At 44.1% G+C, this 17,533-nt stretch overlaps 1 protein-coding gene across 2 annotated transcripts in view; it reads right to left on the bottom strand.

Annotated features, from left to right (window-relative positions):
- The window catches only part of DPP6 (dipeptidyl peptidase like 6), a 697,605-nt gene that overhangs the window by 263,374 nt on the left and 416,698 nt on the right, over positions 1-17,533 (bottom strand). For both annotated transcript variants that reach the window (XM_060248043.1, XM_060248044.1), the window contains exons 4-5: positions 6,024-6,118; positions 3,759-3,833 (exon numbers count right to left, since the gene is read on the bottom strand). In XM_060248043.1, the coding sequence (XP_060104026.1) occupies positions 3,759-3,833; positions 6,024-6,118 (170 nt within the window). The remainder of the gene's footprint in view (positions 1-3,758; positions 3,834-6,023; positions 6,119-17,533) is intronic.

The raw sequence follows: 17,533 nt of genomic DNA, 5'->3' as shown, positions 1-17,533 counted from the left end.
TTCACACCCCATCAACTTGTATTTGTAGCTGGGATTCTTGGCCCCAATGTGCATTACTTTGCACTTGGCCACACTGAACCGCATCTGCCACGTTGACGCCCACTCACCCAGCCTCAACAGATCCCTTTGGAGTTCCTCACAATCCTCTCTGGTTCTCACCACCCTGAACAATTTAGTGTCATCCGCAAACTTGGCCACTTCACTGCTCACTCCCAACTCTAAATCATTTATGAACAAGTTAAAGAGCATGGGACCCAGTACCGAGCCCTGCAGCACCCCACTGCTTACCGTCCTCCACTGCGAAGACTGCCCATTTATACTCACTCTCTGCTTCCTATTACTCAGCCAGTTTTTGATCCACAAGAGGACCTGTCCTTTTACTCCATGACTCTCAAGCTTTCTAAGGAGCCTTTGATGAGGAACTTTATCAAAAGCTTTCTGGAAGTCAAATGAGATTGTGCTTGCCTGGTCGATTCAGGTCATGACATACTTTGGAAATCCTGTTGGTCTCTTAACATGCTACCAGACTCCAATCATGCTCTAACATGCCTACCCACCTGGAACTATTTTTTTCCAGATTGCAAATTTCACATTTTGAAGTTAAGATATATGGCTTGAGAATGATACCTACAATACTCAATGGAACTGGCATGACTTTCCACAGGGAACAGCTTCTCTCAGGTTTTATATGACAAATGTAGGCAGTAGAACACTACTGTTTTACTAAAGACGATCAGTATCTATGTTCAAGAGTTGTTAGGAGGAAAGAGTAGAAGAGGGATCCCTAGAGCCTGAGAGTAACTATTAGAATTCTAAACCTATTGTTCACTAGCGAGCTTTTCAGTGGGTTTAAGAACATCAAAGGACACTGTATTAAATGGTAGCTTTTGGTTGTGATCTTGAGGAAGTGACAGCACTCGAGTTTCCCTTGCCACTTTTTGTTACTGAAAATCCTAACATCAAAGTGCTTTTAAAATCACCCTATGCATTAAAAACAGACATTGCAGTTTGCATGGATACATGAGGCAACGTAACTGCAGAAGTCCAAGTATACAAGGAGATCTCTCAGTCTCTAGCCCTTTTAATTGTGAGAATCTATCTTTGCACCAAAAAAGACTAGAGACTTTTAGAAAAAGAAAGCTGTGGATTTCGAGGACATAGTACATTGTGGCGATACAGCTGACCCACAGAAAAAGTTCCGTGGTGGCCTGGGAGGATGACATGGTGCCCATGAGGAATTGAATCAAAAGAAATAGTTCCAGTGCTGGTGAGACTTCTGCAGACTTTCATGTCTGCAAAAGTGCTTTGATTGAGATCTTTGGGGGGAAAAAGGTGACTGAAAGAATGACGCAAAAGAGGAAAAAACCAGGAAAGTGGGTGATTAGGGGACAACATGTGGATACTCCAAAAATCCTGTTCCAGTTTGGGTGTGAAACCAGAGCAAAACCTTCACATGCAAGCAACTACTGATTCTAAGCAAGGTGCACATTGCACAGTAGACTGTAGGTTGTAGTATTATCTCCAGATAGATACATATTTAATCAAGTGCATCAGATACATCAAAAGAAGAAACTATCAGCTAACATTTACTATTAAAGTTTATACTCAGATTTGTATTGACAAGCTTCAGTAGTCCATAACACTCACTTTCAGTACAACAGTCATCTTTAAAGTCCTAAGATAAATTTTTAATCAACCAAGCAGGAGACTACATTTCACAGGGTACACTGTGTGGCATGTCAAGTGCTGCCAGAGCAGTGGTCAGAGGTGCTGGGGAAGGAAGGAAGAGACGGAAAGGAAGCCAGGGAGTCCACCTGTTGGCTGACCTGGAAATTGGCTGATTGGCTGGTCAACTAGCCAAATACTGGGTTCAGTGCATGAGGAGGCTCATAGTAGAGTGATCACAGCCCTTTATTTGTGATTACAGCATTGCAAAGGCTAAACTGGAACCCAGAGCCAATGGCCCTGTTTAAATGCATGCAAATAACCCTTCCTAAACCCCACAACTCTTAACTATAGGTACAAGTACTGGCCCATTGCGTCCTGATTAGCCACCTCCCAGAGTCCAGGTGGCCATTGTTCTGGAGCCTCAAGCTCAGCAAAGTCTCTGGTAACACACCCAGGAATGTTCCAGAATCAATACATCACTGCCAGACTGCAGCCAACCAGGGCTTTTTTTGTAGCAGGAACTTCTTTGCATATTAGGCCTCACACTCCTGATATAACCAATCCTCCAAGAGCTTACAGGGCTCTTAGTATAGGGCCTAGTGTAAGCTCCAGGAGGATTGGTTACATCGGGTGTGTGGCCTAATATGCAAAGGAGTTCTTGCTACAAAAAAAGCCCTGCAGCCACCACCAAATAAAGGGATTGGGTGGGACAAGGGTAATTTTGGTAGTGGTAGGTGGTGAGAGGCTCACAGGAAAGGTCCAGCAAATACAGGTAGGGGTCATATGCCAGGCAGGAGTCATTTGCCAGGCCCTTTTCTGATGTGAGCCTAGAATGTTTTACCAATAGCTGACACCTATTTACTCCAAATCCCTTTACAATCTCTCCCTATGGTTTCAATGTAGATGAACATATGAAGCTGCCTTATACTGAATCAGACCTTTGGTCCATCAAAGTCAGTATTGTCTACTCAGACTGGCAGCAGCTCTCCAGAGTTTCAAGCTGAGGTTTTTCACACCTATTTTCCTGGACCCTTTTTTGGAGATGCCAGGGATTGAACCTGGGACCTTCTGCTTCTCAAGCAGATGCTCTATCACTGAGCCACCGTCCCTCCCTTCTACTTTCTCATTGTTGGATGGTTTATTTTATTGCCTTATACTATTTTCCTCTTGTTCTTAAATTCTGTAATTTATCTTGAGTCTCAGCAGGAAAGGCAAACTCTTAAATAAAAAATGTCTTAGCTATGGGCGTTAGTAGCCACCAGCTGATCCTCATCATTGTTACTGACTACTAGCTGATGGATGATTGGGAAACAGTCAATGGGAGTATCTGTAAAGCATGCCATCCTTTCTTAGAGCCTCTTTTCTTCCCCCTTGTCACATTCTGCCAAATTTTAGGCAATATTCCCTTCCTCTTTTTTGACAGATTTGCAACCACTTCTTTCTCCTTTAGGCATAGTTTAAACTGTTGGACAAAAAAAACTGAGGTGTCATCACTCTAAATTCATGTTTGAACAAACCCTCAGTAATTTAGCAGACAGGGGTTCAATCTTTCTCTAGGAATGTGTGGCGTGTCAAATGCTGCCAGGGCTTTTTTTTTTTTGTAGCAGGAACTCCTTTGTATACTAGGCCACACCCCTGATGAAGCCAATCTTCCAAGAGTTTACAGGGCTCTTATTACAGGGCCTACTGTAAGCTCTTGGAGGATTGGCTACATCAGGGGTGTGTGGCCTAATATGCAAAGGAGTTCCTGCTACAAAAAAAGCCCTGCTAAGGACCAATATTGCAGGCTCAGGCAACCCTGCCATTACTGAGCCTGCTTGTTACTTTCAAATTTGCTGTGGGGGTTCCAATACTGCCAATAAAAATTGTATGTGTGCGGGCAGGGAAGTGGAAATCCCACATTCCCCTCAAGCTGTGGTCCCCAACAGATTTGGGCCCCTGTGATAATTTTAAAACCAAAAAATGGTGCCGTGTCCCTGTGGCAAACACGAGAGCGCAGTATCATCTAGCATGGCCCTAATCTGAAGAATTTAAAAGAGGAACAAAATATCATTAGCAATTGGCCTGAATTGTAGGTATCATTTACTTACCGGCTTGATATCATAGGCAAAAAGTGCATATTCTCTATCTGGTGACACTTCATATCGAACGGCTCTTATGGATACCTAGAAAACAAAACAAAACCCAACACCCCAAATAAATACATTTTAATACGGATGCATCATTTTGCAGGTGAAAATAAACAACAGCTGACAGCTTCTCCAGAATGAGATGCGTCTGCATGCTTTGGGGTTTTTTATATGCAGGTGAGGTAACATTGTGACAGCAGAGAAAATTCAAACCTTAGCAGATGAAATGCTGACTCAACCTCTGTGGGAGGACCAGGGGGACACACAAACATTCCTGACACTCAAAATATTTGCAGTCAGCATGGCCTCAAAGGGCTGGTTTTCATATTACCACAATCCCACAGGGGTACAGGAGCTAATCTTGGCCACAGATGTCTGACAACCAGGGTTTATTTTGTAGCAGGAACTCCTTTGAATATTAGGCCGCACCCCCCTGATGTAGCCAATCCTCCAAGAGCTTACAGGGCTCTTAGTACGAGGCTTACTGTAAGCTCCTGGAGGATTGGCTACATCAGGGATGTGTGGCCTAATATACAAAAGAGTTCCTGCTACAAAAAAAGCCTTGCACAACACACGTAGATATTTCCACGTGAAGCTGCATAGACCAAACCTATTTTTCCAGCAGCAACAAATGGGCATTTGGCTTTTCTGTGAATAATTTACAGACTGGGGGCAGGGTCAAGAAAAATCCTCCTTCCCACAAAAGACGAGATTAGTCTGTTCTTGAGAACATCTCAGTCATGAATGGGAAATCCTCCCACATTGTTGAAAAAGGGAAGGGGAACTGATGCATTTTCTCCAAACTCAATTCCTTCCTCCTTTCGAGGAGAGTAAGTGACAAGCCGCTGGCTTCCCTGAAGCTTGTTGAAATCCCAACTCCAGCTGGCTGAAAGCTCACATCTCCATATTGCTTTCTGCTCTCAGAGAAGGCAGCAGGTATTTAGTTTGCGAGGCCTGTGGGAAGGGATTCTGGCTCATTCTGACCCATCACATTTGTTTTTCCTGGAAGGACAGCAGGATCTTGAGCAATGGCAAGGTCTGTGTTCTTCCCTATCCTTCTCCTAGCATTAACTCATGGATTAACTCATTTGTTATGAGGGTCAGATAAGACATAAATCAGAGCTTGTTGGGCCCGAGTCATATTGGGTTGGGCCGAGCCATGTCAGGCCGGGCCTTGTAGCTGAGATATAAATTTTATAAAGAACACAGACAAACACAAATATATTTTTAAAAAACTTAAAAACATGCTTAAAACATTAGCACTCATTGGTCTTAAAGATGCTTTCTTTGTATTTCTCTTATGGGGTTCAGGGAACTCAGCAAAGGAAGCTCTGGTGTAGTGGTTTGGTGTAGTGGTTAAGTGTGTGGACTCTTATCTGGGAGAACCGGGTTTGATTCCCCACTCCTCCACTTGCACCTGCTGGAATGGCCTTGGGTTAGCCATAGCCCTGGCAGAGGTTGTCCTTGAAAGGAGGTTGTCCTTGTAAGAGCTTTCTTATCCCCACCCACCTCACAGGGTGTCTGTTGTGGGGGAGGAAGGTAAAGGAGATTGTGAGCCGCTCTGAGACTCTTCGGAGTGGAGGGCGGGGTATAAATCCAATATCTTCTTCTTCTTCTTCTTCTTTCCTTCCTTCCCCAGGGAACTGGGAGGGGAAGGAGCCTCAGCCAATAGAAGGAAGAGAGGCTTGCCTCAGTAGCTCTGCTCTGCAATTGAGAGAGCCTGGCAAAGCAAGCTCTCCCTCCCCCATTCCTCCCCAAGGGAAGAGGCTCAGTCACCGGAGAAAATAAAGGTTTTGCTCTGTAGCTCCTGTGCAATTGAGGAAGCCTTGCAAAGCAAACTGTTATGCAGAAGGAAGCAAGATATAAGGAGAAGGAAGCAGATGACAGCCAGTTGCTTGGGGGTCTGATAGGAGCCCTCCATGGGCCTGATTCGGCCCCCGAACTGCATGTTTGACACCCCATGCATTAGCTCTTCCAGGGTATTGGCATGCAAGCACCACTTTGAAATACCCAAAGTCTTAAGGCCACACTTTGCACACATGGACAGTTCTGAACTTCAGGCCCATTAAAAGAATTGCATCTTGCTGCTTAGCCCAGGATATTAAAAAGGCTTACTACTTTAGCAAGGTTGTACATGAAAGTTCAGTCCTCAAGCTATTTTCTCCTTTATGAGCCTGAGCGCCAAACAACTGTGAAATTATTCTGGCTGTTATAGAAGGTACTTACAATTATTTTGTTATCTATTAACACAGTTGACCTGTTTGTTTCGACATTCTGCAATATCACAGAGCCGTTCCGGTTTTTGTAAATGAATTCGGTATCTATGAGAGGGAGAGAACAAAAAGAAAAAGAAAACTGTGAGAGGCATCAAACAAATCTCTCAAAATTTGGGCTAGAGAATCTGTATGCGCATCAGGGACAGAGGTATGCAGATATTCAGCTCAAGCCTTCAAATTGTGTACTGCAGCTCTGGGATGTGATCTCAGGCATTCTGCAATGAGAGAACTCACCGTGAACAAGTTAACTGGAAAGACAATTTTTTTTTTGTTGCGATTAGTGATTTTCCTCTGCAGCACAGCGCCAGAAGGGAGTTCACTTTCTGCAACAGAACTGACACCACCCTGCCCAGAATAACCAGCAGCGCCGAGGGGTTCTGTGGCAAAACAGTCAATGCTGAAAATCAATATCACCTGAAGGTAGAATTTCTGCAAAAATGTTGCCTTATTAAAATACTGGGAGCCCATACTACCTCCAATAAAATAAATCCAAGACAGCACTTTATACACACACACACCCCAGTGGGTGCAAACTGAAGGAGAGCCCTGAAATAAAACTCCTACATATAGCAAAGTAGTTCTTGAAGAAGATATCGAAATGGGACGATTGGCAGACAAACTGTTATATTGTTCATACATTGACTGTTTGGACTGTTTAATTGTTTACACGGTGCGGCCGCTTAGATTGTTTATACATGAACCGATTCGGACTGCTTCTCTGTTTGCACTTTCTATTATGGGATTTTTCACAGAAGTTATCTTTTATTTACAAACTCAGTGTCTTCAGATTTTTTATTTTTCGGAGTAACCGTTATCAATACAAATGGCTTTGTGCCTTTTTATAACTTCTGGGGCTGTGTACACCTCTTCTTCTCAACTTTTCAGAGGTGTTTCCCCTTTCCTCTTTCAAACTCCTAAATTGTTATTGGTGGGAATCTAGGGGAAAATGAAAAACAATAATATAGAATAAACATGGCCAATGATGCTCATATAAACGGAAGCACAGATTAAAACCTGTCTCTTTGGGGCCAAGTTTTCCAGAACATTTTACGTGGATCATTATCATTTAACACTATGAATTGGCTAACCCTGTTCATGGAATTAAGGCGGTTAAGGTAAAATGCAAGTTTGAAGTTTATGGGAGAGTTTTCTTGGTTATATGTTACACCATGGTTTTTGTTCAATACAATGGGGAGTTGTGACGGCAAACCTAGAAACTCTGAATCCCAGAATATTCTACTGTCCTTGAAATTTTACAATTGCTTTCATGTCTTCCCACCGACCCCTCCATTTCTTTTTCCAACAGGGCACTTATTGGAAATGCATAAGTACAATTGCAGAACTCGTGGTGGTTGTGGTGGGAAGTACCGTCAAGTTGCAGCCAATTTATGGTGACTGCATAGGGTTTTCAAAGCAAGAGACTAATAGAGGTGGTTTGCCATTGCCTGCCTCTGCATAGCGACCTTAGTCTTCCTTGGTGGTCTCCCATCCAAATAATAACCAGGACTGACCCTGTTTAGTTTCCAAGATCTGATGAGATTGGGCTAACTGGGGCCATAGAGGTCATCTAGATATCATCCTATCTAAAAAGGTAAATCATTAGGGTTTGTAGAATCTTTCGGGCTCAAGTGCCGTGTTCTACTGGAGAAAGTTTTTCTTCCAGATGTTTCGTTCTCAGCTGCGGAGAACATCCTCAGTGGCGTTGCAGCCGGAGCAGGCATTCTGACCTTCTTGGCTGCTGTGCAAGAAGGTCAGAACGCCTGCTCTGGCTGCAACGCCACTGAGGATGTTCTCCGCAGCTGAGAACAAAACGTCTGGAAGAAAAACTTTCTCCAGTAGAACACGGCACTTGAGCCCGAAAGATTCTACAAACCCTAATGATGATGCCAGCCGTGAAAACCTGAAATCTTTGATAAAAAGGTAAAGGTAGTCCCCTGTGCAAGAACCAGTCATTTCAGACTCTGGGGTGACATCGCATCACGACGTTTTCACAGCAGACTTTTTGCGGGGTGGTTTGCCATTGCCTTCCCCAGTCATCTACACTTTCCCCCCAGCAAGCTGGGTACTCATTTTACTGACCTTGGAAGGGTGGAAGGCTGAGTCAACCGAGCCAGCTATCTGAACCAGATTCCGCTGGGATCAAACTCAGGTTGTGAGCAAAGCTTGGACTGCAGTACTGCAGCTTTACCACTCTGCGCCACGGGGGTTCCTGTCACCCCAGATATAATGATATCAAGGTATCTGAACATTCTTTTAAAATTAACAAATCAATCCAAATCCAAGTACAATTTCTGTGCACATCTCCCAAACTTAAATGTATACGGGAAGCCAAACGACATGGTTACCACACAAGATACTTTACATTATGGATAATTAAATAATCTTCTAAGGTTCCCACTGGCTTTTGGAAGCCTGGGACATTCACCTTGCATCATATCAAAAAAAGATGGCCACAAAAGTAAAAAAAGTAAAACCAACATTGATCTGCTGGGACTGGAGATCTTGCTGTTGCAGTCAATACGCGTCATCAGCAAAGGGTCGAAATTTAATGAAGAGCAAATTGGCTTGCTTTAAAGAAGCAGACATTGATCGGCTTTGTGACCCAAAGCAAAACACAATACGGCTTCACTAATCTCCCAGTCCTGTAATCATAGGCGTCTTGAGATCAATGACTAATCATTCTCAGTTGGTGTTTTGAAATGTGTGATTCATATTATTGAAGCAGTATTCATTTTAATAGGGCGTCTCTCAATCAAAGACAGAGAGTAACGTAGCAATCTTTGTCTGTAATGAATTCTGTCCAGCAGGCTGATGAGAATTTCAGCCTGATTTATAGTTGTCATCAGAGTTGATAAAGGTCATCACTGAATCTCATTTTTTTAATGCTTGCAATTTTTATACGGGACTGTTTTCGGGCAAAAGGATGCTGATATTTTGAAATTCTCTAGGCAAAGGACTGTTTATTCCAGTATACACACAGGATATGCTAAACTCCCTTGAATGAATTAACTCCTATTTCTGTTTACAGGAAACTAACCAATAAACCTCTTTGTATATACAGAAAATGCTTTTGTTCAAGCATGGAGGGGGGGGGGAGGAGTTGATATTTCTTAGAGAGCCAGTTTGGTATAGTGGTTAAGTGCATGGACTCTTATTTGGGAGAACTGGGTTTGATTCCCTACTCCTCCACATGCACCAGTTGATGTGACCTTGAGTCAGTCACAAGTTCTTGCAGAGCTGTCCTTCTCAAGAGTAGCCTCTTTCAGAGCTCTCTCAGCTCTGCCTACCTCACAGGGTGTCTGTTGTGGGGAGGGGAAGGGAAAGGGGATTGTAAGCTACTCTGAGACTCCTTTGTGTAGTGAAGGGCAGGATATAAATGTTAGGGAATTCTGTTTGAAATTCTATTTCTTTATCTCAAACAGTGTGATGGATCACTGGTTCAAATAATCATTGAGAGGCATTTAACATGAAACCAAAAACATATTTATTTCTACAGGGAAAGGGACCACTTCCTCCTTCTTCTTGACCTCTCTGCCTGAACAAAGGAAGTCACCTGACTAACTGACCAGACAAAACAGGTTTTCCTGCTTCTATACCTTGACTGACAGCAGTCAGTATCTTCTTCCCAGGTCAGGCAGACAATAGGGAATCAGGCACAGTGTTAACCCTATAATGACTGGAACTTTAGAACATTGCAAAGGACATACAAAACATACATATTTCCAACAATACATCCATCCAGTTTGGTGTAGTGGTTAAGTGTGCAGACTCTTATCTGGGAGAACAGGGTTTGATTCCCCACTCCTCCACTTGCACCAGCTGGAATGGCCTTGGGTCAGCCATAGCTCTGGCAGATTGTCCTCGAAAAGGCAGCTGCTATGAGAGCCCTCTCCAGCCTCACCCACCTCACAGGGTGTCTGTTGTGGGGTAGGGGTGGAGGGCAGGATATAAATCCAATAGCTTCTTCTTCCTCCTCCTCCTCCTCTTCTTCCTCCTCCTCCTCCTCCAGGTGCCAACCTCTTCCATATTATCAGGAACCAACTCTAGAGGGTCTCTGCGCTTGGACAGCACTTTTTGAAAAGGGGGGCTTGCCATTTGCAAGGGCACAAATAGAACTCAGCCCATGATGTGTTAGCTCCCACCTACTGTATGTTTGAATGCCCATAATTTGGTGATTGCTGGCAATCCCTAATTCATTTTCTGAATTACTGTAAATAAATATTCCCCCAGTACATTTTATAACAATCACTTTGTCAACATGAATATACCGAGTAAAGGCGCTGGAGAGGGCACGACGTTAGTGTTAGTCCGTTTCTGTAGAAGTGAGTAGTGACTCACACCCTGCCACAAATTTTGTTAGTGTTGAAGGTGCTATTGGAGAGGGCAGGTTGTTAACCTGTGGAAGGACACAGCATTCTCTCTCTTTACTTGCTACCCTTCAATGGGATTCCATGGACCTGAAGAACTAAACAATACAATGCTGGGTAGTTCCAACCCCTTAATAATGATGACAACATCAAGTCCTTTTCACAGTAAACCCTGTAAAGCTAGTGCCAGAAGAACACAGTACTCCTCTAGGAGAGGGCTCATGGCTTAGTGGAACAGTATCTGCTCGGCATGCAGAGGGTCCCAGGTGCAATCCCCAGCACCTCCACTTAAAAGGAATCAGGTCATAGGAGATGTGAAAAGACTTCAGCTTGACACCCTGGAGAGCTGCTGCCAGACCAAGTAGACAATACTGACCTTGATGAACCAAGGCTGTAATTCAGAGTAAGGCAGTTTTTTGTTTGTGCACTTCCACATGTTTGTTCACTTCAGCCCCAAAAGATTCAAAGCTGCCATGGTCAGGTTTTCTGGTAATTGATTCTGTGACATGGGCAGACAGTAGGACCCAGCAGTTGCTGTTGCTGAAATTCTATTGAGCACTAAGAAGCCACGGAGGTGTATTGATGGTGGTAACCGTGATGCAAACAGCATTATTTGCCCTCCTCTTCAAGGAGAAGATGGGCAAAGGAGAAAAAAAAGTGCATGTAAGTGTGTTTTACAATGAAGAACATTGTGTGTTAAAATGAAGAACAATGAAGAACATTCTCCTTCTGTTTTTAGGCAGAACAATACATGAGAGAGCACAGAGCTGCCACCCAAACTGGCACCCCTGTATTAGCTCCTCTTTTACCCCCTGCAGGACAAAGTTCAATTCATCCTTTGGTTTTGGTATCAGTAACAGTGTGCTTCAGGGCAGGATAACCAACTCTGAAATGACATCAGGACATGGGTTAAGTTGAACTAGAATTTGCAGGAAAGAGAGGGAGAACTCAGCACAGAGATACCATTTTCAGTGGCAGCTTCGTGCAATATCTTTATCTATCCTTTATATTAGTAGACTATACATCCACCAAGCATTTCTTCCACTGCCACTCACGAGTGGCTACATGCCACAGGGTGTAACTCTGTTTTGGACTGCACTGTAATCTACTCCATTTGTTGGGTACCAGCAGCCCCTCCTATGAATGCTATTTTCTGCTTTTTGTTCGAGGTCGCCATCATAGTTTGTTCTTGAAAAAATAAAACACAAATCCAGTGGCGACTTAAAGATTAACGGTATTTATTTCAAATATGAGCTCTCATGAGTCACAGAGCTTACTCCCTCAGACATCTGGAAGGAAATCAAACCGGGAATTCTATTTAAAGGAAAGATTAAAAGAAGATTATAAAATGGACTGGGATGGAGAGCTGGGGGCGGGCCTTTCAAGTGTAAATTCTCTGTGTAAATGACTAGGACGTGATTAGCCGTTACAAAGAGATAAGCAAGGTGATAGAGTTACGGAGAAGTGGTTAGAAGCTTAAGCAAAAATTGATATTGGTGCCAAGGTTATTTAAGAACAACCGACTAAACTTATCCCCTTGTGAGAACTAGTTTGGTGTAGTGGTTAACTGTGTGGACTCTTATCTGAGAGAACCGGGTTAGATTCTCCACTCCTCTACTTGCAGCTACTGGAATGCCCTTGGGTTAGCCATAGCTGTCACAGAGCTGTCCTTGAAAGGGCAGCTTCTGGGAGAGCTCTCTCAGCCTCACCTACCTCACAGGATGTCTGTGAGGGAGGCAGGTAAAGGAGACTGTAAGCTGCTGAAATTCTGAGATTCAGAGTGAAAAGCAGGGTATAAATCCAATTTCTTCTTCTTCTTCAAAAACTTTCTAAAAAGTGAGCCAAGTTGAATGCTTAGAGATTGCAGTGAGTAAGGAAACCCAATCTCTGTTTAAGCCAGGATAACAAGCAGCGTTTATTTTTTTCATACACTCTAATTCAACATTTTCATGTTGTAAATTGCTTTTGATTCTCCACCCCCCCCCCCCTTTTTGGTAGAACATTTACATTCAGGTGTGTCACAGAATGTCCAGGGGGATTAAAATGTTCCACCGCCAGTTACTCAGTGTTGCAATTTTTTATGCCTGCTTTGTGTTCATCGACTGTCATGTGCACAGACCAACACATTTGTCCAATGTAGCCACTGTGAAGTGATTATTGACACATTATATGTTAGGTGCCAACAAGTCACTTCCAACTTATGGTGATCTTATGGATGAATGATCTTCAAAACATCCTGTCATTAACAGCCTTTGCAAACTAAAGGGCTGTGGCCTCCTTGATTGAGTCAATCCACCTCATGGTAGATCTTTTGCTGCTGCCTTCAACTTTCCCTAGCATTACTGTCTTTCCCAGTGACTCTTATCTTCTCATAATGTGACCACAGTTCGATAGCCTCAGTTGAATCATTTTAACTTCAAGAGACAGTTCAGGCTTGATTTGAAGAAGATGACGATGATGATGATACTGGATTTATATCCCGCCCTCCACTCCGAATTTCAGAGCCTCAGAGTGGCTCACAATCTCCTTTATCTTCCTCCCCCACAACAGACACCCTGTGAGGTGGGTGGGGCTGAGAGGGCTCTCATAGCAGCTGCTCTTTCAAGGACAACTCTGCCAGAGCTATGGCTGACCCAAGGCCATTCCAGCAGGTGCAAGTGGAGGAGTGGGGAATCAAAACTGGTTCTTCCAGATAAGAGTCCATACACTTAACCACTACACCAAACTTGCTGTACAATCCACTTATAAGACAGTCCATGGTATCCATAAAACTGCAGCACCACATTTCAAATGATGATACATGATATGATGGTGAATATTAAATTGGAGGAGGAGGAAGAAGAGATTGGATTATACGCCACCCCTACTACCCAAAGGAGTCTCAGAGTGGCTTACAATCTCCTTTCCCTTCCCCTCCCCACAACAGACACCCTGTGAGGTAGGTGGAGCTGAGAGAACTCTGACAGAAACTGCTCTTCAAAGGAACAGCTCTATGAGAACTTGTGACTGACTCAAGGTCATATCAGCAGATGCCTGTGGAGAAGTGGGGAATCAAACCTGGTTCTCCCAGATGAGAGTCTGTGCACTTGACCACTACACCAAACTGACTCTCTGGACCACTACACCACACAGGATGATGCACAAGTGGATGAGCCCTGTGTGGTGAAGCTCATATTGTTTGGTCCTGTAACATTACATGTTCTTCACGTTCTTTCTAGCAGCCATGATTCACCTAAGCAAGGTATTGTAAGCCCGAAGAAGGGCTTGTGGAAACTGACAAATTTCAATGCAGATGTGTTACAGGACAATAGCTAAAGGAAGGAGACAATCTGGATTGCAGCACTCTGAATATTTTATTGCAGCTGTCCTGAACAAGTCCCAAGACTCCCTCCAAAACGAAACAGAGAGACCAAAATTCAATGTGAAATAAAAGATATCTAAGGAAGAAAGACACCAGATTGTCCAGGAGTGGGGCCAAGTTCTTACCCCCAATAAACTCATATGTTCCACGGCCCTTACCTAGCGATTTGCATTCAGACCAGACAACTCTGCATATTAAAAAGAAAACAGTTGGCTGAGGTGTTTGCGTAGGCCGCAGTGGCTGAGTTTGTAGCAGGTTTACAGATTAAAAACAAATAAGCCATTTGCCTAAAAGTTCTTATGATCTCTGATGGAATATAAATGGCAGGTGGAAGAGGGGGAAACGAGGGCATTCTAGGCAGAAAGGCATTTTGGAGTGAGTGGAAAGAAATCTATCACAGGTGGGTGGCAACAATGAGATTTTATTTGTGATTCATGTCAGCAATTAATAGCATGCAAAGGCCTTGCATTGAGGAAGCAGAGTTCCTGCTGACAGATGTTGGCAGAGTGGCTTAGCAAGAACAAAACCTGGTTGGGATCAGAGAAAACTGGAACTGGAGAGAGACACACTGAGACGTTCTAGTGCCTGACACAAAACATACAAAGCCCAGATCTCCCCCCTACCCCAGTCTAGATATAGTACCAAAAAAGAAGCAATCTTATAAAGAATTATAGCTTTCTAACATCTTCCACTTCAGCGGACGTAGAAGGATGTAACTCGGCTTGGTATGGTACTGCAAGTAACTGTCAAATTCCAGAAAGGTGGCCATGCTAAACAACAAAGTGTCATAAGAGAGATGTGGTAAAGGAAAATGCTCACTTAGTAATATATGTTGTCATTGCCAGGGGCGTAGCTAGGGCTTTGGGGGCCTGGGGCCCAAGATTTATGTGGGGGGGGGGGAGAGCACGAGTGCTTCACACGGTCCAAGCATGACAACCCGTCCGTTCCTTACATGTGCGATCTACAAAGCCTTACGTAACAGTTTTAAAAAACGAACTCGCAAAGAACAAGAAAAAAAAACGCTTTGCAAAGAAAACCGCTCCGAAGCGCTGCTCTGCAAAGGGGACGCCCGAAAAGGCAGCCCGACCTGAAGCCCGCCTTCTTCGCCAGCAAGCCCTCCGTCGTACCAGGGCAGCGTGCGCAGGATCCCAGCCTCCCTTGGCTGCCGCCTTCCCGGCTTCATTCCCCCAGAGGCGCGCCCGAGAGAGCCCATCCGTCCCGGGGACCTACCGGATCACCAAGCGCTGCAGCAGGAGGAAGTCACCGGTGGCGCCTGCCGGGGTCCCCCTCGGGCTGCAGGGAGACAGCTATGTGCCTTCCCCGGCTCCAGACGGCCGCCGCTCCCCCTACAACGTGCCAAGGGCTTGCATTCGCTTCCAGCCCATTGTTCGGGACCCCCCTCCTTGGCAATGCGGATGCCCCCCAGACCTCCCAGACCTGGGGTGACCCGCCCCCCCTCCCTACACCACTGGTCATTGCCGCTAGAATGTTGTACGCAAAATATTGGAGATTGGAGAAAACTCCAAACATGGAAGAATTAATAGAAAAAGTCTTCCAAGTCGCAGAATTAGACATACTTACGGCAATAGTCAATGGGAAACCAAAAAAATTAGCCACTGAAAAATAGGTGAAATTAAATGAATGGATATAAAAAGGAGTGAAATGAGGAATACAATGTTAGTAATGGGTTAAAATCTGGAAGAAATGGTCAATAGAGGATAAATAAATTAAAATGAATGGATCGATTGTATAAGTTTATTAAGTAATGTAAGGAATATATAAAATAACTACCGTACCTTTGTTCTCTGTTTTTTGGGGGATTTTTTGTTTCTTCTTTTCAATTGGATTATGAATTAGGATATAATTATCATGATGTAATGTATAAGATGTAATGTACAAAGAATTTATAACCAATAAAGTTAAAAAAAAAAGGTAAAGGTAACAACAAAGTGTCTTGAGGCACCTTCAAGAATAACAGATTTATTGCAGCAGAAGCTTTTGTGTGTGTGATCCCCCACTTTGGCAGATATCTGAAGTCTTAAAGGTAGTCCCCTATGAAAGCACTGGGTCATTACCAACCCATGAGTGACATCACATCAGGATGTTTTCTTGGCAGCCTTTTACAGGGTGGTTTGCTATTGCTTTTCCCAGTCATCCGCACTTTACTCCCAGCCAGCTGGGTACTTGTTTTACTAACCTTGGAAGGATGGAAGGCTGAGTCAATCTTGAGCCAGCTACCTGAACCCAGCTTCTGCCAGGATCGAACTCAGGTTGCGAGCAGAGCTTGGACTGCAGTACTGCAGCTTACCACTCTGTGCCATGGGGCTCCTGTATGAAGTCTTACAGGGGTGTCAAAGTCATTAGTTAAGAGGGCCAGATCTGACAGAAACAGGACTTTGTACGGCCCAGCCATGCATGTCCTAAAATGTAATGCCAGATAGAGGAGACATAGACTTTATAAAGGACGCAGGCAAACACAATCAAAAATATAATTTTTAACTCAAAATACAAACATGCTTAAAACCCTTGCAATAATTTGTTTAAAACAGAAAGGTGGGGGAATAGTGGGATTTTACAATGCAACTTTAAAAATAAAACATCAAGGGAAAGCATAAGGATCACACAGCAGAAAACTAAACTAAAATGCTCTCAGCCTGGGAAACATGAAAGGGCAAGGCATTGCAAGCTTCCCCCCCGCCTCCATCTACCCAGATTAGCAATGACTCTCCTATGTAATATCCCCCTTTGGCTGTGGGTTTCTAAGTTAGAGTACTCACTAGGCACTCGTTCTCATTCCACTGAGAAGAGACAAAGCTGACTCAGAGCATGCATGCTTGATTTGCAAGCACACAACTCCAGGAAGCTTCAGCTGCCCATAGGAACGCTGGGAAGTTAAACATCTCCAATGAAAAAAAGTTGCAAGGAAAACATGGACTGGATTTCTCATTCTGCTCTGCCAATGGGTTGGAATGGGAAATCCATTCCACATTTTCTTTGCCACATTGCTCCTGATTTAGCCCCTGCAAAGAGAAGGCAGAAGGAGCTGGGAACAGCATTGGAGCTTTGCAGGGTGAGGACAGGAGGGGGAGAAGAAGAATTGCAGGTTTATACCCCACCCTTCTCTTTGAATCAGAGACTCAAAGAGGCTTACAATCTCCTATATATTCTCCCCCCACAACAGACACCCTGTGAGGTGGGTGGGGCTGAGAGGGCTCTCACAGCAACTGCCCTTTCAAGGACAACCTCTGCCAGAGCTATGGCTGACCCAAGGCCATTTCAGCAGGTGCAAGTGGAAGAGTGGGGAATCAAACCTGGTTCTCCCAGATAAGAGTCCACACACTTAACCACAACTACACCAAACTGGCTCTCGTGGGTGTGATTGAAGCACTTGGGGGGGGCGGTTTGGCCCAAAGGCCGCATGTTTGACACCCCTGTCTTACAATATATCTAATTCTCATTGTGGCCCGCTCTGTGGATACTTGAATCTGGAGATTGGAGCTATGAACAGATGAGACAGATCTTTCTACAAACCTGAGCAAAGCCCCATGTTTACAGAAAAATCTGAAATCTAGAAATAAAATTAAAAACAAGGGGTTAAACCCTCCCCCAGTAATACAAGCAGCATTCATACCTTTAAGAAACGGATGCCTTCTGCAGCAGCCATAGTGGGGCTGTTAGGCTATAACAACACTGACAGGTTCAAAGGCCTGATGTGGTCAATAAAAGGCAGGC

Source organism: Heteronotia binoei, chromosome 10, assembly GCF_032191835.1.
Source record: "Heteronotia binoei isolate CCM8104 ecotype False Entrance Well chromosome 10, APGP_CSIRO_Hbin_v1, whole genome shotgun sequence".
NCBI classification, from domain to species: domain Eukaryota; kingdom Metazoa; phylum Chordata; class Lepidosauria; order Squamata; family Gekkonidae; genus Heteronotia; species Heteronotia binoei.
Note: the sequence above shows the minus strand (reverse complement) of the source record. Positions and strands in the feature narration are given on the sequence as shown.